This window comes from Larus michahellis, chromosome 4 (genome assembly GCF_964199755.1).
Source record: "Larus michahellis chromosome 4, bLarMic1.1, whole genome shotgun sequence".
NCBI classification, from domain to species: Eukaryota; Metazoa; Chordata; class Aves; order Charadriiformes; family Laridae; genus Larus; species Larus michahellis.
The window spans coordinates 25,142,676-25,162,635 of NC_133899.1; the positions used below are offsets into that span (position 1 = coordinate 25,142,676).

The window sequence follows — 19,960 nt, forward strand, 5'->3', positions numbered from 1 at the left end:
GAAGAGGGGAGGAAGGGCCGCGGCGGTGCCGGTGCTGTTGGCCGCGCTGTGGCGCTGCGGCGTCGCGGAGGCCCCGCTGCCGTGCCGTCCCGACCCGTCCCGACCCGACCCGTCCCGTCCCGGCTTGGCCGGGCGGTGCGTGCGTGGGGGGCCGGGGCCGCGGCGGAGCCGGGGAGGAGCGCGGGGCCGCGGTGGGAGGAGGCGGCGGCGGCTCTCCCTCTGCGGCGGGACAAAGGGCTGTGGGCGCGCAGGTAGGAGCCGGCCCGGCCTTGCTGCGGGCCTGGCTGCGGGCGGGCCGGCGGCTGCCCCGGCCGGCGGCGGGCGGGCCGCGGCGCCTCCTCAGCGCCGGCGGGACGGGACCTCCCTCCCCACAGCGCTCGGGGCCGTTGCTCCCCGCCGGGTTCGTCCTTTCCCCGTTGCCCCGGGCGCTGCCCACCGCCGCCGGGCCGCCAACTGCCGTGGCAACCGCCGGCTACCCGCCTTTGTCTCGGCGGCCGCGGCCCGGAGGCCGCCCCGGGAGCTACCCCCCCTCAGCAGGCGCTTTCCGCCGCAGGAGCCATGGGCCGGCTGCCGCGTTAGGAGCATCCCCGGCCGGCGGGGCGAGGAGGAAAGCGGCCGCTGCTGCCCTTCCCTCGGCGGGTGGCCGGAGATGGAGCCGGCGGCGCGGCCGAGCGGGGATATCCTGAGGCGGAACCCGCAGCAGGACTACGAGCTGATCCAGCGGGTGGGCAGCGGCACCTACGGCGATGTCTACAAGGTGAGCGCCGCTCCGGGGGTCCCCTCACGGCGGGGCCGGGCTCGGGGCGACAAGGGACGGGCTGGGAGACGGTGGTTCTTGCAAACCTGGGGGCAGCCCTGGCAAGGCGTGAGGTTCCCCTCCCCGTCTAACACTTCTATTTAAAATGAATTGGCTTGCAGTGTGGGCGAAGGGGCCGTTTTACCAGTCCCCTCACTGATTTCTTAGAGGTTTGAACTGGTGAATGATACTTCCCGTGTTACTGCTGGAGAAGGCAGAGGATGTTTGTTTGATGTACCTGTTTCCAGAACGCATCAGTTAAAGCACCTGATTAAAAGGGTGCAAGTTTATCCGTGAGGTTAATAATAGCTTGCAAAAGGCAGAAGCAGATTAAAGCTCTTCAGAAGCTGGAACGGAGTTACAGCTCGCGGTACAGTTAGTGCTGCAAGTCCGGTAGATGCTCTTGAAACGGTGCTCACATCACCAGAGCCACGGCCATGGGAAATGGGATGGTATGAGCATGGAATCATAGAATCGTTTAGGTTGGAAAAGACCTTTAAGATCATCGAGTCCAGCCATCAACTTAGCTCTGCCAAGTCCACCACTAAACCGTGTCCCTCAGCACCGCAGGCATAGCGCATTCCTCTCTGTGTGCTTCTCTGGGAGCCCCTTCCCCAAGTGTCAGGGATGCTCAGCAGTTTGAAGGCTTGGGTTGCTTATAAAAGAAGCCTTAAAGTTTTTGGCTTGTGTTTGGCAATCTGCATTTTCAGCTGCATGGGAAGAGTGGCTGTGATATTTTACTTTGTAATGCTGTTGTGTTTAAAATAGACCTGACGCAGCCAACCTTACAAGAAAAGGTGTGTTACTCTGCCACATGAAAGGCGGCAGTAATTGCTCAGGCTGGGGGAGGGCTCTTCGCTAATGTTCAAATTGAAGTTTTGTAGATGGATCCTATTCCCACCACCCCTTTGAAATGGTTACTTATGGCCTGGGGGAGTTATTTTTAAAAGTTTTCTTGGTGCATATTTACTGTCCTTTTTCTTTTCTTTTTTTTTTTTTTTTTTACCTCTCCTAGAGTGCTGTGCACAGATCACTTCTTTGCTAGGGAATCTAGCGCTAAATCCTTTAAAAGGACCTTTCAGGTTTCATAAATCAGGAACTCAACACACCTTGAGCTACTTTGTCTGAGTATGCCTGCATAGTACAGGGAGGGCAGCACAATGAGAAATAACTAGTTGCATTGCAGAGGAGTATTTTTGTGTCATCCCTTTGCTCTTTGTGGAAAAAGAAATATTCTGCTTCTCGTTATCCTGGTAATTAGCGGAGAGCTGTGCTGACATGTCATACAGCTTCCGGTTCCGGAGCTGGTTTGAATGCATGGCTCTGCTCTCTGCCATGTAAACATATCCCCTTTAAAAAAAAAAAAAAAACAACCAACCTCACAGCCCTGCCCTCCTCCCTCCATTCTTTGGGTTATGAAAAATGTGCCTTCTGTTCCTGAAACCATTTCAGATAGGAATAAACCCAAACCTTCTCGTAGTGCAACTTGGTGAATTTAAATCAAAGTCTTTGGCAGTCTTTTTAGACATTGTTATGAGTCTAAAGCAAGTATAAAGTTAATGAGTTTAAAGTAGTTTGAGAGCCTACATTTGTTTCTAGGTCATTGGTTTGCTCTTTGTTTTTATAAAGCCCTGCAACAGGGAGGAACTGTATTGAGGCAATACTGAGTTGGATGGCACTGGCTGTTATGACAAATATGCAAAGCAAACTTATTTTTTAAAGTAATTGACATTAATTTTAAAAGTGACTAAGGTAAACCTTTTTTCTTTAAAGGACTTAATGTATAAACATTGTGCTTTTATTTTTCTTGGTCCATGGTAAATCTCTTCTTAGCACACATGGCACATCTTGTGCTTGCTGAGGACTGTCAGTAGTGTTTATAAAATGCATTTCTTAGTGAATATCCAATTGTTGTAACATTGCAGAGCTCGGGCAAGGTTTGCTAGAGAGCGCTCTTAAATTAAAATGGAATTTTCCTCTCACCTCTTCAAGTGGTTTCTCTGCTCCATCGCTAATAATGAGTCACCAGCGTCTCCAGCACAGTTGTTTTTAGGATGTCTAAATGAGGCAGCCTTTCTGACTGTGGGAGATCTGCCTCTTCCTCAGATGCTTTTTGGTGGCAGTGGTTCATGCCTCAAATTCTTTTTGGGGCATTTGGTAGCTTTTAGAGTAATTGGTTCTTTTTTGGATGTTGAAGGCGGAGGTTAAGCAAATATTTGTGTTCGCTATTAGGTTACAGAAGAATATTTAAGGCCTTTCTAAAAATCTACCCACTTTGCTTTTCATTACTACTATGGAAGCTTAAAACTGAAATGTGTTTTCTTAGTGTTTGTGGGGCTTTTTCTCGTCTGTCACATGGCACACAATGGCTGATTGTAGGGTTGCTCGTAAGTACTGGATTGTTGATGTTGTTTTAATAATTATTTTTCCCCCAAAGTGCATTTCAGGGTGGGGGAGAAACCATCCATAAATAAATGATTCTCTTACCTATTCACAGCATGTCAAAGTAGGTCCAAGTTTGGGTCTACCAGTCTTGGAAGTACAATTTCCATTACAGTCCTAACACATTAGTTGTCTCATCTGTGTTGGGAAAGCTTTTTTTCTTCTTAACAGAGGATATGACAGTTAAGCCAATTCTATTCTAATTGGAATAATTTATTTCTCAAAGCATCGTATCAAGCTATCTTAAATTACTGAGTTTTGAAAGAGGCTGTAATAATGAAGATTGGGTACTCACTGGAACTTAATAATTTGCTGACAGTATGTTGTTTTTTTTTGTCCCCACTCTCTGTCAACTGGTTAGCATCCTCGGCATTGTATCCCTTAACAATGCCAAAGTGAGGTATACAGGAGTGAGGTTTTAATTTGGCTTTTCTGGCAAGATTTCTGTTTGCCCTCCTTGTTCATATACATGAAAGTCTCAAAGCAGTATTTTAAAATGATATAGGTTTGTGCATGCATCTGCGGGGTCAAGCTGAAATAGACATTGGGGGGGGTATGTTAATGCAGAAACATCCAGTTGACCAGTGTCTTAGGGCAGAAAATTCAAAAAGCTGCTAGAAACTGTAAGTGGAATGTAATCTCCAGCACTAGGAAGTGGCCCATCAGATCCCATCCCAGGTAAACTCCCATAGCGTGGTTAGATGTTTCCCAGGATGGGTTTTCATGCCAGCGTGACCTGTCGGTGAACCTGCAGCTTTTCTGTAAGGCCTTGTAGTCTCATTTGTATAAGGCAGTTTTGATACCAAGTTCACATCGTCAGCTGTGTAAGTATGTGTTTCTGCAGTCGATGGTATTTTCCGGAAGTACTTGGGATAGTGTAAGACTAGCCTGTTTTGGTTAGCTTGAGCGGTTTGGTTGCATCAGAACATCAAGTCGTTAGGTGATACGTATTTGTAGATGTCAGTGTCCTGAAGGGACTTAGAAAACAAGTAGTGTATTAGGGTGATAATTTACTTCAGCTGTATCTTACTGGGATTTCTTGCATGGACTTTTTATTTGAGTATTTATTAATGACTCAAAATAGGTTTGGTGGAGAGGTTTAGGGGAAATAACACCCTGTGTCATGGTGAGAGATATGGGGTCACCACCCTTTGCACATAAAAAGGAATTTAAAGCCTACATGTGGGAGTGCTTTCACCATCAGCCTGTTAACTACAGGGGAGCAAAAGACTTCCCCTCAGTACTACCTCCTCTGTCTCCTTCTCCCCCAGCTGTACAGGGCTTGTGTTTTTTAATGCAAGCGTCCCAAACAGAGTTTTAACTAATCTTCGATTTTGGAGAAGGGGAACAAAAGGATGGCTTATGCAGACTGTCTTTTTGAATGCTCTTGTTTGGCAGCTGAGCTGAAAGATCATGTATTTTCTCAGCCCAGCACCCCCCTGCAGGCTGCCTTTGCGGGATGAATAGCTGGATGTCTGTCCTCACTGTGCAGCGATGATCAAATATGATCTTGTGCAGCAATTCTAAAGCCGTCTTGTTTGGGATTTTCCAAGCAGGATTGTGAACAGTGCTACAGTAGCTTTCTGTAGAAGTAAGCACAGGGGGAGAGAAATGTACCAAATTAATAGCAGAAACTATCTGTAAACAAGAAATGGATTTTTATTAAATATCATGGAAATGACATTCCTTCTTGAGTCACCTGCTCAGTCTTTCTTATTCTCTTTGGATTTTTTATCATCTTCTGTACCAGGTAAAGGCATTAACTTAGAAGAAACCTGTACTGGTTTGACACTGATCACTGCTGCAGGAGAATAGTGAGCAATGAAATTGGATCGTGGCAGACAGACTCTGTTACTCAAATATGGTTTTAAAAAAATTTTTTTTTTTTTTTAAAGGTTGCCATAAAAGTGGGACTCTGTCCAGCTTGAGTCAGGTTTCAGCCGTGCATGTGTGGCCAGTGCCTTGTTCTCAGAGCTCTGGAGTAGAATTCCTGGTGCAGTCAAAAGCCGTTGAGAACCTGCATTTGATATTTGGAAAATAATTCTTAACGTCAGTCTTAATTTCGCAGATCATGAGAATTTACTGGTTAAAGCATTCAACTACTTAAAGTCAACAGGTTAAGAATGGAGTATTGAGGCTTTGTTTTAATACCAGACGGAGTACAATTATGGCTATGACAGTTTTTAATCACGTACTCTCAACTTCATACAAATATGTTTTGGCAGCTGCACGCCAATTGGATTGGCCATCCCTGATTCAGCACTTCTGTCCCTGGTGAATATACGTTGCTTACGCATATAAATTACCATAAAACATCTGCCACATTGGGGGATTCCACTCTTCCTCTCCAGATCAAAGCCTTCTGGTTAGAAGTGTTTGCTGTAGCCATGCCTGAACTCTGCGTACTCTTGGTTTTCCATACGAAGGGTGTTTAGAATGGCATCGAACCAGCGCTGTTGAGCTTCTTCTTGTTGCTGTTGAGTTTCTCTTCTGGGAAATTGCACGCTTTTCTTGAAGGATGCAGTCAGTAGGATATATATATATATATATATATTTATTTCTGAGAACTAAGATACTCAGCGGCTTATTGACACTTTCTGTTAGGATATTCAGGAGTTGGGGGGAAGCCCTTGCTTTTCCATTTGTAATCTTTTTTTTCTTATTAAGCGTTTGGTCTTTGTCGCAGAACATTCAAAGCTGTTTGGCATTAAATATTACCTCCTTTGCTCATGTTTTCTGTTAATGGTAGGTTATGTGGTGGGAATAGAATGTTTCTCCCTATGTCTGCTTCTCCCTGTCACTTACTTTCACAAGCAGGTAGTCTCTGAAATCTTAAAAATAAAGTCTGATTTCTTTTCCAGCTCTTTTGAAGAGAGTTGTCCTCCTGGATTAGGTCCTCGGAGGAGCCCAAGAAAAGAGTGGTAGCAACTTCTCAGTGTGCTGCCATCAGCAAATACCAAGGCTGGAGCCAGGGTCTCTTAAGCCAAGGAGGAACCAAGAGCCTGTTGAGTTTAATGTCCTATTGGTACCAGCCTTGTCTCTGACATAGTCCTCAGCTGTGGTATACTGTCTAGTACTCGTCCTTCAGGAGACATTCTGCTGGGTAGATGGTTTTGTTATTTCTCATTTATCTGTGGTACAATCAGTGAGGGAGGCTGAGGCATCCTGCAGACTTGCACAGGAAGGAGTTAACCAGAGCGTGTTCTTTTGTTCCCTGCATGTTACACACGTTTTTGGAGACCAGTCTCTAACACGAGAGGTGCTTTACATGAGCCATGTCTTTTCTGCCTTCCACCCCAGAGTTCTGTTTCAACGCGAGATATCCATTCAGAGGAGTGGATAGTGCAGTTTGTGCATCCCCTTTGAAACACACACACCAGCCACCCCCCCAGCAGCAGAGGAAATCTCTGAGAAGGAAGAACAGATCGAAGATCAGAACATTTGCATACCGGTATCTACTTCATCTTTGTCACCAGAAGATGCAGTGATCATTTTCATTTCCAATGCATTTGTGTAACGTTGAACGCGTCCAAGATTTATAGCATGAGGTGCCTGAGTGATTCCCAGTTCCATCAGCTGAGGTGCATGGTAGAAGTGCGCATATCATCCACGTCAGAGAGAATAGCTCTTCCTGTTAGCAAGGCCGTAACTGAGTTGGCCAGCTTATTTTGCTGACACCAGCAACTGTCCATCCGCTCTGCAGCTGCAAAAACAAATATGCTTGCTACCTTTATTTGTGTTTGGCACCTGGCTTCTGGGTTACGGCTGGAAATGGCAGCATCAACCCAAGGTGATTCCATTTGAGAACAATGCAAAATGGGTAGGTCTCCATATTCGTAAAAGTTGTCCTTCAACTCCAGGCAACCCCGATGACTTGCAATTTAGATTGCCAAGACCACCTTCTCATACTTGGCCATTTGTTAGGATTTCAGATTTTATATTTCTTGAAGAAGTTGGAATAGTTCTTCCCTGATTTCTGAAGGCTTCCTAGCAATAAGAGCACTTGGCAAGGTTTGGTGGATGCAGCAACCTCTGATTTGTGCTTTATGGCAATTTTGGAGTTCCTGAGTGCATTCTGGGATTCTAATAAAAAGTCCATGAGAATGGCAGGGTATTTTGTTCAAGATTTTGCGTTTGTCGTCTACAGAAACAGATGCTACCTTGCTTTTAATGGGAGTAGGTAAATAAGGTAGACCTGACGCTGGCAGTAGTTGAAAAATAGCAGAAGACACTTTATTCCACCAGACCTTCCCCAAATCTCCTTGCCAAGTATACCTATGGAAGAGACATGCCAGAGATCGTTTATCTGAACTTACCATTTGGCCTCACCAATTAGAGTAATCTTTCTGACGGGTTAACTCAATCTGAATAATTATAATGAAGGGGTTTTGATATTATGTACCACCACGTTTTTCTCCAGGCTGTGGTTTGCTGGACAGGAGAGCATGTTTACACAGGCAGCACCAGACAGCATTATTTGTCGTGCATCTCCCACCCCCTTTCCCTTTTCTCATTTAGGGAATCTGTTCAAGAGTGGCTTGGCTGAAAAATTGGATATGGTTTGAGCAGACGCTGGTCAGTACATCAAGAGCAGGCAGTAAAAAATCTGAAATTTGTTGGAAAAGAGGGAGAATAAGAAGTGCCAAGGCTTTTGTTCCAAAGCCTTAGCCTCTTCCAGTACTTTTCCCTAGTCTGCTGTCCTGTGCATTGCTATATGTGTTTCTGCTGACTTCTCTGCTCCTGAAGATAGTGAAAAGATCCTGCAAGATGCAGTCAGGGATATCCCTCCAAGCTTTGAGCTGACCCGCAGTCCTGGTGGCCAGAACTGCTGCATTTACTGAACTTTAATGCCATATTTGATATCTTGGCATGTTGGCGTTACTCTTCTCCCAAGTCTTATTTTTGTGTCTTCTGCATGAATATGGTGTGTAGAAGGTTCGTGTTTTCATAGAGATGAGGAAGATTTGACTGGGCATGTCCAGAAAGCTGAATGAAACATATTTTCAGGTTAGTGTGAACAGCTGGATTTATAGCCCATTGAAATGTGAGTTTTGAGACGGTCCAGAAAGGCAAGTGCTGTTTCTCTTCAGAGAGTGAAGAGGTCATTGCAGGGGGATTCTGTGAGTTTATTGGTAAGAAATTGGTCTTGAGCTTTCTTTATGTAGCTCTTTCCTGGGCAGCAATAAAGGCATCATTTCTTCTTACGTTTAATGTGATGGTCCACCCCAAGAAGCTGTATTCTTGTTTTTTTTAGCAGCTGTGTGTATGGCTGTTTGCTGATCATTGCTATTGAAGCAATATAGAGTTGTGTTACATTTGCCTTAACTTGCTGTTTAATGTACAGACATGCAAGATAATAGTTGAATTATAATTATCAGACTACCAAAAATGTTTGGGAGATTTAGTCATTAATCTTAAGGGAAGATAAGGGGTAAAGTCTCTTGCACAGGCACGGAAATGTAAACATGGTTGGTAGAAAGAATAAAGGTGGGGCCATACCATCTTTTATAGATGTACTTTGACTTGATAAAACTTAAAGAATTAAAATTTGACAGGAAGCAATGCCTGATGACTGTTCACTGCTCTTCAGTGATTCACAGCTTTGAGTATTTGTGTTATATTTACGAGGAGTTTAAAAACAGCAGCTGAAATTGCTTTTGATGCCCTCGGTCCACAGTGGGGTAAGGGAGAGTATTTGATGTATTCCTTGCAGGTGTTCACATTTGTATTGTCTGTCAGAGGGGAGCTGTTAATTTAAATATAATGATTGATTCCTTTAAACGGCTGAGATCTCTTTTCATTTACAACTGGTTTTGTGAAAGAAGCGTTGCCATTTTAAATGCCCCCTGCCTCGATACGAGGATTTCTTCTGCAGGGGAGGACATTGTCGGTAGGACATGTGGCAGGAAGGAACCGCGCTGGCTCAGCTGTGTGGGCATCGCTTGTGTAGCCTTAGCAGCTACCGAGGGGCAAGCGTTTCTGAGGCTGGACGGCATTTATCTGCGTGGTCAAAATACCTTCTCCCGCATGATATTTAGGAGGTGTCTGGGTCAGTATTTGGACAGGATAAGCATTTTCTGATAGCGCTGTTTCCTTTTGTCAGGCGTGTCTCTGTTTAAATTTAAAGCGCTGCTTGAGTTCTGAGCCCCTGCTTCTTGGTTAATTGTGAAGAGGCAAGAGTAGCTTTTTGATTAACATAGTGCCTTTAAAACTTTGCCAAACAGTTCCTGTCTAGAGAGTTTGTTTTTAAATTTGGCTCATGATATCAAACTCGGCGGGGGGGGGTGGGGGGGTGGGGCGTGTGTGCAGCGTGGAACAAAGGGACTTAGGAGGGTGGGTAGGGAGATCTTGAGAACATTTTATGATCTGCCATCTCTTCAGCAGTCACAACCGACCGCCTGTTTAGGATACAAGAATGTAAATTTTTCCTTTTTCTCATTCTGTGGGTGTTGAGGTTTGTCTAAATCCTGCAGTGGGATGCCTTGAGCATGGACTGACTGTGCTGGCTTGAGCAGCAGTCAGGTCCTGTAGGGGTGGAGGAGGAGGACAGGCAGGCTGTGGCTTTTCTCCATGGAAGTATGATATGATGAAATTCTGTAAGAGGTGAAGCAGGTGTTGCCTCTGTTTCTCGGAGCCTTGGTGCTTCAGGCAGTGTGTGGAAAGTGAGATACAGCCTTCCAACCAGGCAGCAGCGCTGGGTTTGCCCTGAGAGGCGTGGTGCCAGGCTATTTCCCTTATCAGCTTTATTTGAGGTCTCTGGACGTTGAGTTCATTCGACGTTACAGCCTTGGCCCTCCTACTCTCTCATGGTTTCTGCTTTCATTACTTCATCCCTGCATATCGTTTTCTTTAGCTACAGGAAGCATTCCGAAGCTTGAAGTGGAATTTGCACGTGATCCCTGTGCGGTTGCCCTTTGGTTATGTGAATTCAGTCTCTGCTGTTTGTGTGCAGGGAAGGGCAATGATGGGATCTTAATCTTCCTGCAGGTGGAATATACTTGCAGAGACCTTATTGTACATGTAATATGTACTGCTTAGGGTTTCTACAGCTTAGGGTGGAAGCTTAGGGTGACCCTAAGTGTGACAGCTTAGGGTTTCTACTGAAGGATGTGGCTAGAATCTATTTTGATTTACAGGACTACTTTTGCATTCCTTTCCTGGATTTTGGCTGCTGTCTTACATCAGAAAAAAAACCCCACAGGTCAGTGTTTTACTTCTGGAAGATCCTATCACTTGCTCCTTTCTGCTAAGTGGGTGTGCAGATCATCAAACCTCCCAATATAGCAGTTCTTAGGACAACCGGGATGCTGAGGACTGAATGCATGGGGCAACTGAATTAGCCCTCAGGTGTTATAAATTCATGCTAAGAGGAAATCTTGTATATGTTAAGGAAATCTTGTCCATGTTATCCTCAACAGAGGAATAAGAGAAGATGGAAGATGTTTTCTAGTATATTAAAATCAAAAAGAAAAAAACCCAAACCTGTATCATTAAAATGTCAGTTAAATCATCAGGCCTAATTTACTGTAATGCTACAATTTCTGTAGCATGAATATTGTTTGAGCAACATGTTTTCAGTCCATGTTTTAAAGAAAGTTGAACCAGTAAAGTGGGGAAGTCACAGGCCAAGGGCTTGAAACTGAAGTGAAACTGGTGTTTGACAACTGTAGATTAAGCTGGAGAAAAACTTTTTTTTTCTTCTTTTCAAGTTACATCATTTAAATGTGTGGATCAGCCAAAATTGAGAAAAAAATTAAAAAGAAAAAAAGGTTCTTTTCTCTCCTCCATTCTGGTTAAAAGTAGGGTGTGAGAGGATAAGAGCTGTAAAATAGTGAAAGATATCATCTGTAATGAAATGGCAGCATATTTCCTCTTTTACTTAATCAGTGTAAGTGCAAAACATACTGTATACTTAACCTTGCTCATTTATCTAGCCCATTTAAAAGTTCAAATTTTCCTCATTAAAAAAATTACCAAAATGCAATTTCTGTTTATTTCAACAGAATTCCAGGCTGTGGTTTAGAATTGCTTACTGAATTAGAAATACTACTGATCTCCATTTCATCACCATAAGATATAAAATTAAGGTTGTAAATAAATGTTGGGTGTTATTCTAGTAGAAACATAGAAACAGCTGAACAGTGGTACTGTCCCAGTAGTCAGATGTCAGGCAGACTGCGGTATGTATACACACATACACAAATGAAATGGAGGGGAAATCATTATGTCTTGACCATCTTCCATCCCAAGAAGGTAACGATTGATACAGTACAGGTGCAAAACAAAGTTTACAGAAGAAGAATCTCCCTGCTCCTATTTTTAACTAGTTTTCTTTTAACTTCTTTGATTTACACGGCTGCTTTTTTATTCATTCTTTCTATTCTGGTCGCTGTTTTATTTAACAATAACAACAACAAAGAACAAAGCACCCAGACCTATTTTATTCATGAAGACAATGTCATGGCTTGTTCCTTTTGGTTTTGTAACTGAGTTTGTCTCTGAGGAATTGAAATTTTAAGGAGGCAATTGCTGAACAGCTTTGTTGGAGTTAGATTTTTCTACTGAAAGCGACATTTTTCACCTGCACCTCTCAGAGTTCTCTCAAATAAATTACAATAAGGAGTGGATATAGGTTTGTATCCTGGGTTTGGAAGGCTTGGTACTGCAGAAGAGCTTGTGTGTGATGTGGAAAGATAGAGGGGTTTGCCAAAAAAATTCCATAGCTCAAAAAGAGCTTGCAGACACGGCTCGGTTACAGCACGGAGGGCTGCAATTCTAGGCAAAATAACTCCAATAAAACAAACAAAACCCCCAGCAAAATGCATACACTTGGATATTTCAGTCTGACTAGTCTGAAAGTAGGTCTGAAGGTATTTCTGGTGTTTTAGGAAGTTGCATGCAGATAGCGATGGTGTAAGAGATGCAATCTCAGAATTGAAGTTTCTTCTCCTCTTTAAAATACCAGCAGCGATTCCTTAGCTCCCCCTTTCAGAGGGGACACATCTTACTGTCAGTCAACTCATGGTTACAACGCAAAGCAGTAAAAAATTGCTTCGTTGTCAAAAAAGTAAAATGATGGTCTTAAAATTCTTTAATGCAACACAAGTGGCTTAATTTAAAAAAAAAAAAAAAAAAAAAAGCCATTGCCTTTTCCTTTAGAGACTTCTTCCTGCCTGCCTAGAAAGCCATATTCCTTGTTGTGATGGGAAAGCGCAGTCCAGTGCTTTGGACCCCAGCCATGGATTTCCTGCGTGACTATGACGTGTTGCTTAGTGGTTCCATCCTTGTTATGTACAACTAATCATAAGTTCGTCATAGCCTCCCTGCAATTAAAAATGTTGGTGTCTTCCTTTTGCATGAAGTGGGGTTAATAGTGCTGTCTGGACTTGGTAGGGATGTTCGGAGACTGAGTGCTGTATCTGATCAACTCGCACTGATATATTTTATTTTCAGTGAAAAGAAGAGACGTAGGTACTTGTCAGGTATTTTGGTTGATGCATCTCAGTTCTTTCATCTCTAATGAATAAATAAATTCCCCTGCAGCTGATAAAATATGTAATTTTTTAATGTTACTTGAATTTGTAGTGCATAATTCTGTGGGGTGTTTTCCTGTGTTGTGATCAATGAATTCAGCATGAGAATAAAATAAAACTGTTCATTTATTCTTTGTATGTTTTGGTGAATTAACCCTTTTAAAATCCTTCTCTTTTTGTAGTTAAATAATATGTGTGAAGGTTTTTAGGTTGTTTTTTTTTTGTTGTTGTTGTTGGTTTGGGTTCCTCCCTGCCCCTATTTTATAGCCTGGCCAGTAAAGCTGTTTGGCATCTACTCGATCTTAAGTATATTAGCAGCTTCATTGGCATTCTTTGAGTTGTGTGATCTTACATTAAAAAATGTATATTATTCCTCAGGAAAGTGAGCTATTTCTAATAGACTTTCAAAACAATCTAATGCATGTACTTGTAACTTGAAGAGATTCTTTTCTGTTTCGGTTCTTGCCAGTGATCTGCTCCAAATGAGTCAAAATTGGGCTTTTTTTTTTTCTCTCCTGGTATTTGTTTGTCTCTCTTATGCTGCATTAGTTGCTAAATAGTGCTTTTGTGGTCAGGGTCAGTTTCTAGCTTTATCTTTTCAATTTCAGAAGGATCATGCCAAATATTTTGCAAATGATGACCTGCCAAGAAAATTTCATAGCAGAATAACCAACCTCTGCTTGGAAGCATATAGCTGACTTCTTTTGTTATTTTTTTTTCTTAAATAAATGTTGTTAAGACGTGTGCTGATCTTTGCTTTGTTATTATTTTTACCCTTATTGCCATAGGTCTTTGTCCTTCAGTAGTTACTGCTATGAATGAGATTCAGTGGCTGCTGAGATCTCTAAAGCCACTTCGTTTATACAAATCCTTAGTCTGGTTTTCTGTGCTGGAATAAAAGGAGTTGGCCTAATATCTTTAATGAGCTTTTAATCCCTTATTGCTTGAGTTAATTGGCCTTGAGTAAGAACGTGTCTGAAGTCTGTGAGTGAAAGGTAGGTTCCCCTCCTCCCAATTTTTTCTGCAAGAGATACACTATCTAAATTTCACCAACTGCCAGTAAAAGTAAATACGTTTAAGCCTTATTTGCATTATAGCTGTGCTTAGGAGTGCCAGCCGCAGGTCTTACTGCACTGGGTTTCAGGTTTTAATGTGGATTTTTTTTAAACCCTGGTACTTTAGTGTGTTCCGGGTTCTGCCCTTTCAATAAGGGAAACTGCAAGTGCTGTAAATGTGGAAATGGGGAGTGACAGCTGTGAAATTTGCCTCCCGCTTTGTACCGATGCACGTTCCTGGCTTGAAGGAGGAGTGGCAGTGTCCATCTGGAGAGCACCCACAAAATCAATGTTTGTCTTTGTACAGTAGTCAGCTCTGATATCCAAAGTGATGGCTATCTTGGGAGTGCTGCTGCAGTGTAAACTAGCTGACGCAGGAAATTCAGAAATACAAAAAGTAAAATTAGCATGTGAATCATTATTTTTCGTTTATTCTGAAAAGTAGTAACGGTGGTGGTTGTAAGAGATTGTTCTCTTTTAGTGTAATAACTCTGTAAAGTCTCTCTTAAGGACATGGTTTCTGAAAGCCTTTCTCTCTAAAGGAGCGTCGTCCTGCTCTCCGTCTCAGAAATCCAGCTGGAAGACTGCAGGGTGAACAATTGCCTCTGGGTGTTTCTGCCTCCTAAAAGAGCAAGAGCCCTGAAAATCAGAAATTAGATGTCTTTTTCCAGCAGCAAAGACTAGCTGGACATCTGCTCCTGGCACACCTCAGGAGGTGGTTGTTGGAGAAGGGAGAGACAGTTGTTTCTGTCTGGCACAAATCTCAGCCCATTCAGTAAGATTTGCATTAATATTTCACAGAATCGGCCTGCTTTTTTTTTTTTTTTTTTAAAGCTTTAATCTTTTGTTCCTTCTCCTACATTTTTAATCCATCCATCAACCTTCCTGTGTGAAGGAGAAAAATGTGTCCAGCGTCTGTTAGGGAGATGCTCTCAGCACTGAGCACTTTATTCAGTCCAGTTCTCCATTTAGGTTTTCTCAGGATGGGGCCGTGGGGCATTTTGGGTTGTTTTTGCTTGTTTTGTTTTATATAAAAGAAAAGTGTGTGGGGGAGCCCCACAGAACTGCAGTAATTACACCTGCATGGGTTTGGTACATGCACCCATCTAGGAGATAAGATACAGGGGAATGCAGGAAAAAAAATACATGGGTCATATACTATTTCTGTGAGTTTTCAGAGGGTGCTTATAGGGTGTGCTGCCTGGTGGTGGGGCAAGAACCAGCATGCTCCCTACTCACTCTAAAACTGGAATGCACTCAATGGGAGCTATGATTTTTGGCTGGAGTGCAGCTCCAGAATCAAGCTCTGCAGAGATTCTCCCGTACAGGACCGCAAAAGGTAGTGGTATCCTTCTCTTGTGAAGGCTGGCAATTCTAGGCTCGCATAGTGGAGATTAACCCTTGTTACGTTTGAGCTGGGTTTTCTGAGAAGCTTTCTGGTTATGTATTGACTTTTAGAATCATAGAATAGAATCATAGAATTGTCTGGGTTGGAAGGGACCTTTCAGATCATCAAGTCCAACCACCAACCTAACTCTGACAAAACCACTAACCCGTGTCCCTCAGCACCACGTCTGCCCGGCTTTAAATACCTCCAGGGATGGTGAGTCCACCACTTCCCTGGGCAGACTGTTCCAGTGTTTGACAACCCTTTTGGTGGAGAATTTTTTCCTAATATCCATCCTAAACCTCCCCTGGCGCAACTTGAGGCTGTTTCGTCTTGTCCTATCGCCCGTTCCTTGGGAGAAGAGACTGACCCCCCCTGGCTACCCACTCCTTTCAGGGAGCTGTAGAGAGCGAGAAGGTCTCCCCTCAGCCTCCTTTTCTCCAGGCTGAACACCCCCAGCTCCCTCAGCCGCTCCTCACAAGACTTGTGCTCCAGACCCCTCACCAGCTCCGTTGCCCTTCTCTGGATGAGCTCCAGCACCTCAATGTCTTTCTTGTAGTGGGGGGCCCAAAACTGGAATACCCAGCTCTACAGTCTGGGTGTTCAACTCAGCTGGTGAAGAGGTGGTGTTTCACAAGTACAAGCCTCTCCTTCCATTCATTAAAAGCATGTCCAGTGTTGCTGTTCTTGCTTTAGCTGCCTGGTAGTTTTACAGCTGTATTTGCAGAGCATTTTTTAAAGCTGACAGACTGATTTATGTAAATCATAAGAGTAAGAAAAATTGTACAGTTAATTATGATAAACACTAGGAATGGTTGTTTGAACTTCTGCATTAGGACATAATTCAAATTCTGTTACAGACCAGCAGGTCGCCATCCACCGAGAGGGAATTTTTCTCCAACACATCAGTTGCTGCCGACTTGAGGGATAAATGGTAAACCGGTCAGATCAGAAACCTAATCCAGTCTGGCAGTTCCGCTTGGATTTCTTAATATTGCCTCTTGGGTGCTGATTTTTATGGATGTTTGTTTGTGTGTTCACAAAAAAAACCAAAGCAAGTGATGAAACTCCCTGAAGTTATTGTTGTGTTCGAGTTACCGAGGCCCCTTGAGGACTTGCTGGCCTTCACGACAGGTCTCTGTTGAGGCCGCAGTGTAATGGGAGACCTCAGGACCCCAGAGTTGGTCTTGAGGGTTTCTCCTTGTGTGCTGGGAACAGCAGCGAGGAATCGAGGGCCTCATCTTGGGAAATAAGTCCTTCCGTCGCAGAAATGCCTCGTCTCTATGTTTGACCAGTTTGAGTGTAAGATAAAAATATTGACATGGGGTTATGTACAGGAATGTGGCATGTTCATAGGACCGTTTGTATCGTATGGGAGAGGGATACGACAAGTAGTGAAACCCAAATCCTCATGTAGCAAACCTCCCAGATGAAGTGCTGCTGAAGGGTCTGGTGGTTGTGCCAAGCTGTGGCAGTTGCTTGCTGAAGTTTTACCGGGCTGGTTGTGATGGTATCTTCAAGACCCCATCCTCTGTTTCAAGGTCTCTGTGTTCCTGCCTTCTGGTACGTATATGCAGTAGCCTTTGTTTGTATCAGGTCTTCTGTATCAGATAACTTTCTTTATTCCCCTAATGCCCATAATGTTTTGGATTCTCTTTTTTGATCACAACTAAAATACTGTGCCTCCTGCATGTAAGAAAGGAATCTGTTTTCATGGATTTAGAGCAGCCCAGGTGAGAGACCTTTTTTTGGGTCACCTTAGTTGGCTGAGAGCTCTAAGTAGTGGTAAATGTGAGTTCAGAGACGTAGGTAGGTGAATTCAAGGGTCTGTGTGGTGATGCTGTGAGTTGTGGAAAGAATGATGCAGTGTAATGGGAATTTCAAAACCACATAGAGCAGGTTAAAAGTTATAAAGTGTAAGAGGTCAGAAACTAGAAAGCAGATGAGAAACTTCGATTTCAGTCGCTGGGCAGGAGGTCAGGGTACCTTTTGAAGATACATACAGTAACTGAGGAGAAGCAGGCAGCATTTGAGACAGCAAAATGTCACGGTCGCTGATGAGTGAAGCTTGGCAAGGGCTGAATAAGATGGGGATGCACGGGAGGGTTGCTGCAGGAGCTGCAATTATGATTAAATTAAATGAAGACACGGTCAAACAAATGGCTCTTCTGGTGAATTGGGCTGTTGATCCAAGGCTGGAGATCAGACAGCGACATTGGGGTGAGGAGGGGATTTTGCCATGGAAACTGAAAATACTCATTTAGAGGCTGTGAGAGTGATATTACTGTCTGAATCTTCCCCTTCTCTTCCTCAGTGTTGAAGGAGAAAGTGGCCAGACAAGGAGACCGAGCACATAAACTCGCATTCAGATATCCAATTGAAATGATTCTTCAATTTTTTGACCGTTTCACATGGCTTAGTACTGTGGACCCCCTGGAGCAAATTGTTTGGTTTGCACTCTCAAAAATAAATAAAACAAAACTGCAGAGTGCATAACTGGTTCTGAAACCAGTTCTCTGTGTTATTTCTGGTCATTAGCTACAGAAAGTGTCCTACCCAAAATGTGTTTTCTCATGTACATTGTTTGGGTGTGCAGTGGGAAACATTGTACACAGGGATTGCCAGGGGTGTCACGTTGGGTTCCACTGTCCCACAACAGCTTTTTGATGCAGCTCTGAGAAGAAAGTTAAATCTCACTGGGAAAACCTGATGATTTTTTGTGTGCAGTATCACAAAACTCTCCCAACTCCCCAGAACCCCAGTCCTACTAATAGCGCACCTATCCTTTTCGAGCGTGGCGTTGGGACACACCACTGATGTTGTGCCTAGGTTGGAAGAAGGTGTGTTGCTCCTGGATTGACATCCTAACGCAGGCTCCGTCTGCAGCTGGTCTTTGTTGCAGCAGGCACCGTGTAGAGCCTGATTCGGTTGCTGGGAGAGCGCATCAAAGAAGTGTCACCATTTTCTTGCTCAGCTTTTAACCACTCTCTGAAGCATCTGTTGTTTGAGACAGGACCATGGGTTTAAAGGAGCCTTTAGTCTGCACTGGTACAGCTATGTGTATGCTTGGGGGAGTCTGGGTTGCGTTGGTTGGTGTTGTCATACACTGGAGAAAAAAGTGTAATGATTATTGTCACATTAAACTAGTGACATCTAACCTCATAGGTTGCTACAACTATGCAACGGGATACTCAAAAAAAGAGGAGTACTTGTGTTTTGTTTTGTTTTGAACACAAATGCTGTGTGATGTTCTGTAGTATTGATATTTAGCTACTAAAATACTCTGGAAGAGCTGTGCTCAGTGGGATGCTGTCACTCGTCCTGTAGTCTTCTGTAGGACAGCTGAAGAAGAGATGACCAAAAGACTACTACCTAGCTCTTCTTTCTCAGTAATTATACTCTGTATATGACATTGAGCAAAATAAATTTGACTGTGTGGCTCACCTCATTCAATTATACTGTTGTTCTGGTCCCATTCTTGTGTAGGTCAAGTTTTCTGTCAGAACTTTGTAGTCCTTCTGCCAAAATCCTATCATTTTAATTTTCATTCTGAGTGATGCGGAACATAATTTTCAGTTCTGAGTCTTATCAAATAAAATTGACATCAATACCAACAGATAGCAAAAGCTCTGTCTTCCTCTTGGGGAAAGTCTTACAGTAGTTTTCCTGGTGTGTCGGGGAAGTCCGGCTCCACTTCTGTCGCGTGGGAATCGGATCACGTTGCTGGTGGGGACGAGAGCTCCAGCGCAGGAGGGAGCTGTGTAGACGCTGAGCTTGAGTCTTTTAACTTTTAGTGTCAAGATGAGTTCTTAGGAGACTTCCTTACATATTGAATGAATCAAGGCCAGCAGAATTAAGGACAATAAGAAATCTAACATGATAATCTAACATCCATCTTCCATTAGAATGAAATATTAGAACTATTAGAATTCAGAAGAGATCATCAAAGTTCATGATAGATATGTCATCTTTATGTGATAAATGCATATAAATGATAACTTGCTATGTCAATAATAGCTCATGAGATGCTGAACAGCAGCTCTACTTGTCAATTGGCAGGTCTGGATTTCTGGCCGTGCAGGGGACAACAGCTCCCCTGGCCTCTGCTTGGTTTCAGCTAATTTTGAATTAAGACTTGAAATACTGAGGAAATTTCAGGGGACAGAAGGGAGGCAGGTATTTTGTTGTTAGGTTTTAAAAATGTAAATAAGATCACTAGGAGAACTATAGTTTCTTAGACCTACTTCAGTTTCCCTCTCTCCAGTGAAGAAGTATATCAATAAGACAAATTGATAGCTTATTAGCTAGTTCTTCACATCAGGGAAATTATGGAGAAATGATATTTTTGTGAAATAGAATTTGTAGTAGAATTTGAGGTTTGATTCACAAAGCCAGCAACGTTAACGTAGTGCATTCCTTTATGACTTCCTTGATATTACACAATCCTTTTTTAAGAGGTGGAACGATGCAAACTGCAGTCACCCATAGGAAATGAGCTGAGAATTTCTTTAACTAACATGTCTCAATGATTTGAGGAATCCTTATTTGACAGTTTTCCTATCTAGGCGTGTACCATGGAGAACCAGTTTTTAGCCCTCGCCTTCTTACATTTTTCATGATGTGCAAGGTAACAGTAATTCATTATTGATCAAGTTTTCAGCTGACAGAAAGGTGTGGAAGGGAAAAGATTAAAAAACAAGAGTGACAGCAGAGAGAGATGTGTCCCGCCGTGTAAAGCTGTTGCAAT

General features: G+C 43.3%; 1 protein-coding gene across 3 annotated transcripts in view; it reads left to right on the top strand.

The window, feature by feature from the left end:
- The window catches only part of MAP4K5 (mitogen-activated protein kinase kinase kinase kinase 5), a 67,812-nt gene continuing 47,852 nt past the window's right edge, over window positions 1–19,960 (top strand). For 2 of the 3 annotated variants that reach the window (XR_012586588.1, XM_074583573.1), the window contains exons 1-2: window positions 120–251; window positions 554–757. Coding sequence is in view for 2 of the 3 variants with exons in the window: in XM_074583573.1 (XP_074439674.1) it covers window positions 650–757 (108 nt within the window). In the remaining variant the exon portion in view is untranslated. Of the gene's footprint in view, window positions 252–553; window positions 758–19,960 lie in introns of all 3 variants that reach the window. The other variant, XM_074583574.1, reaches the window with a different exon arrangement.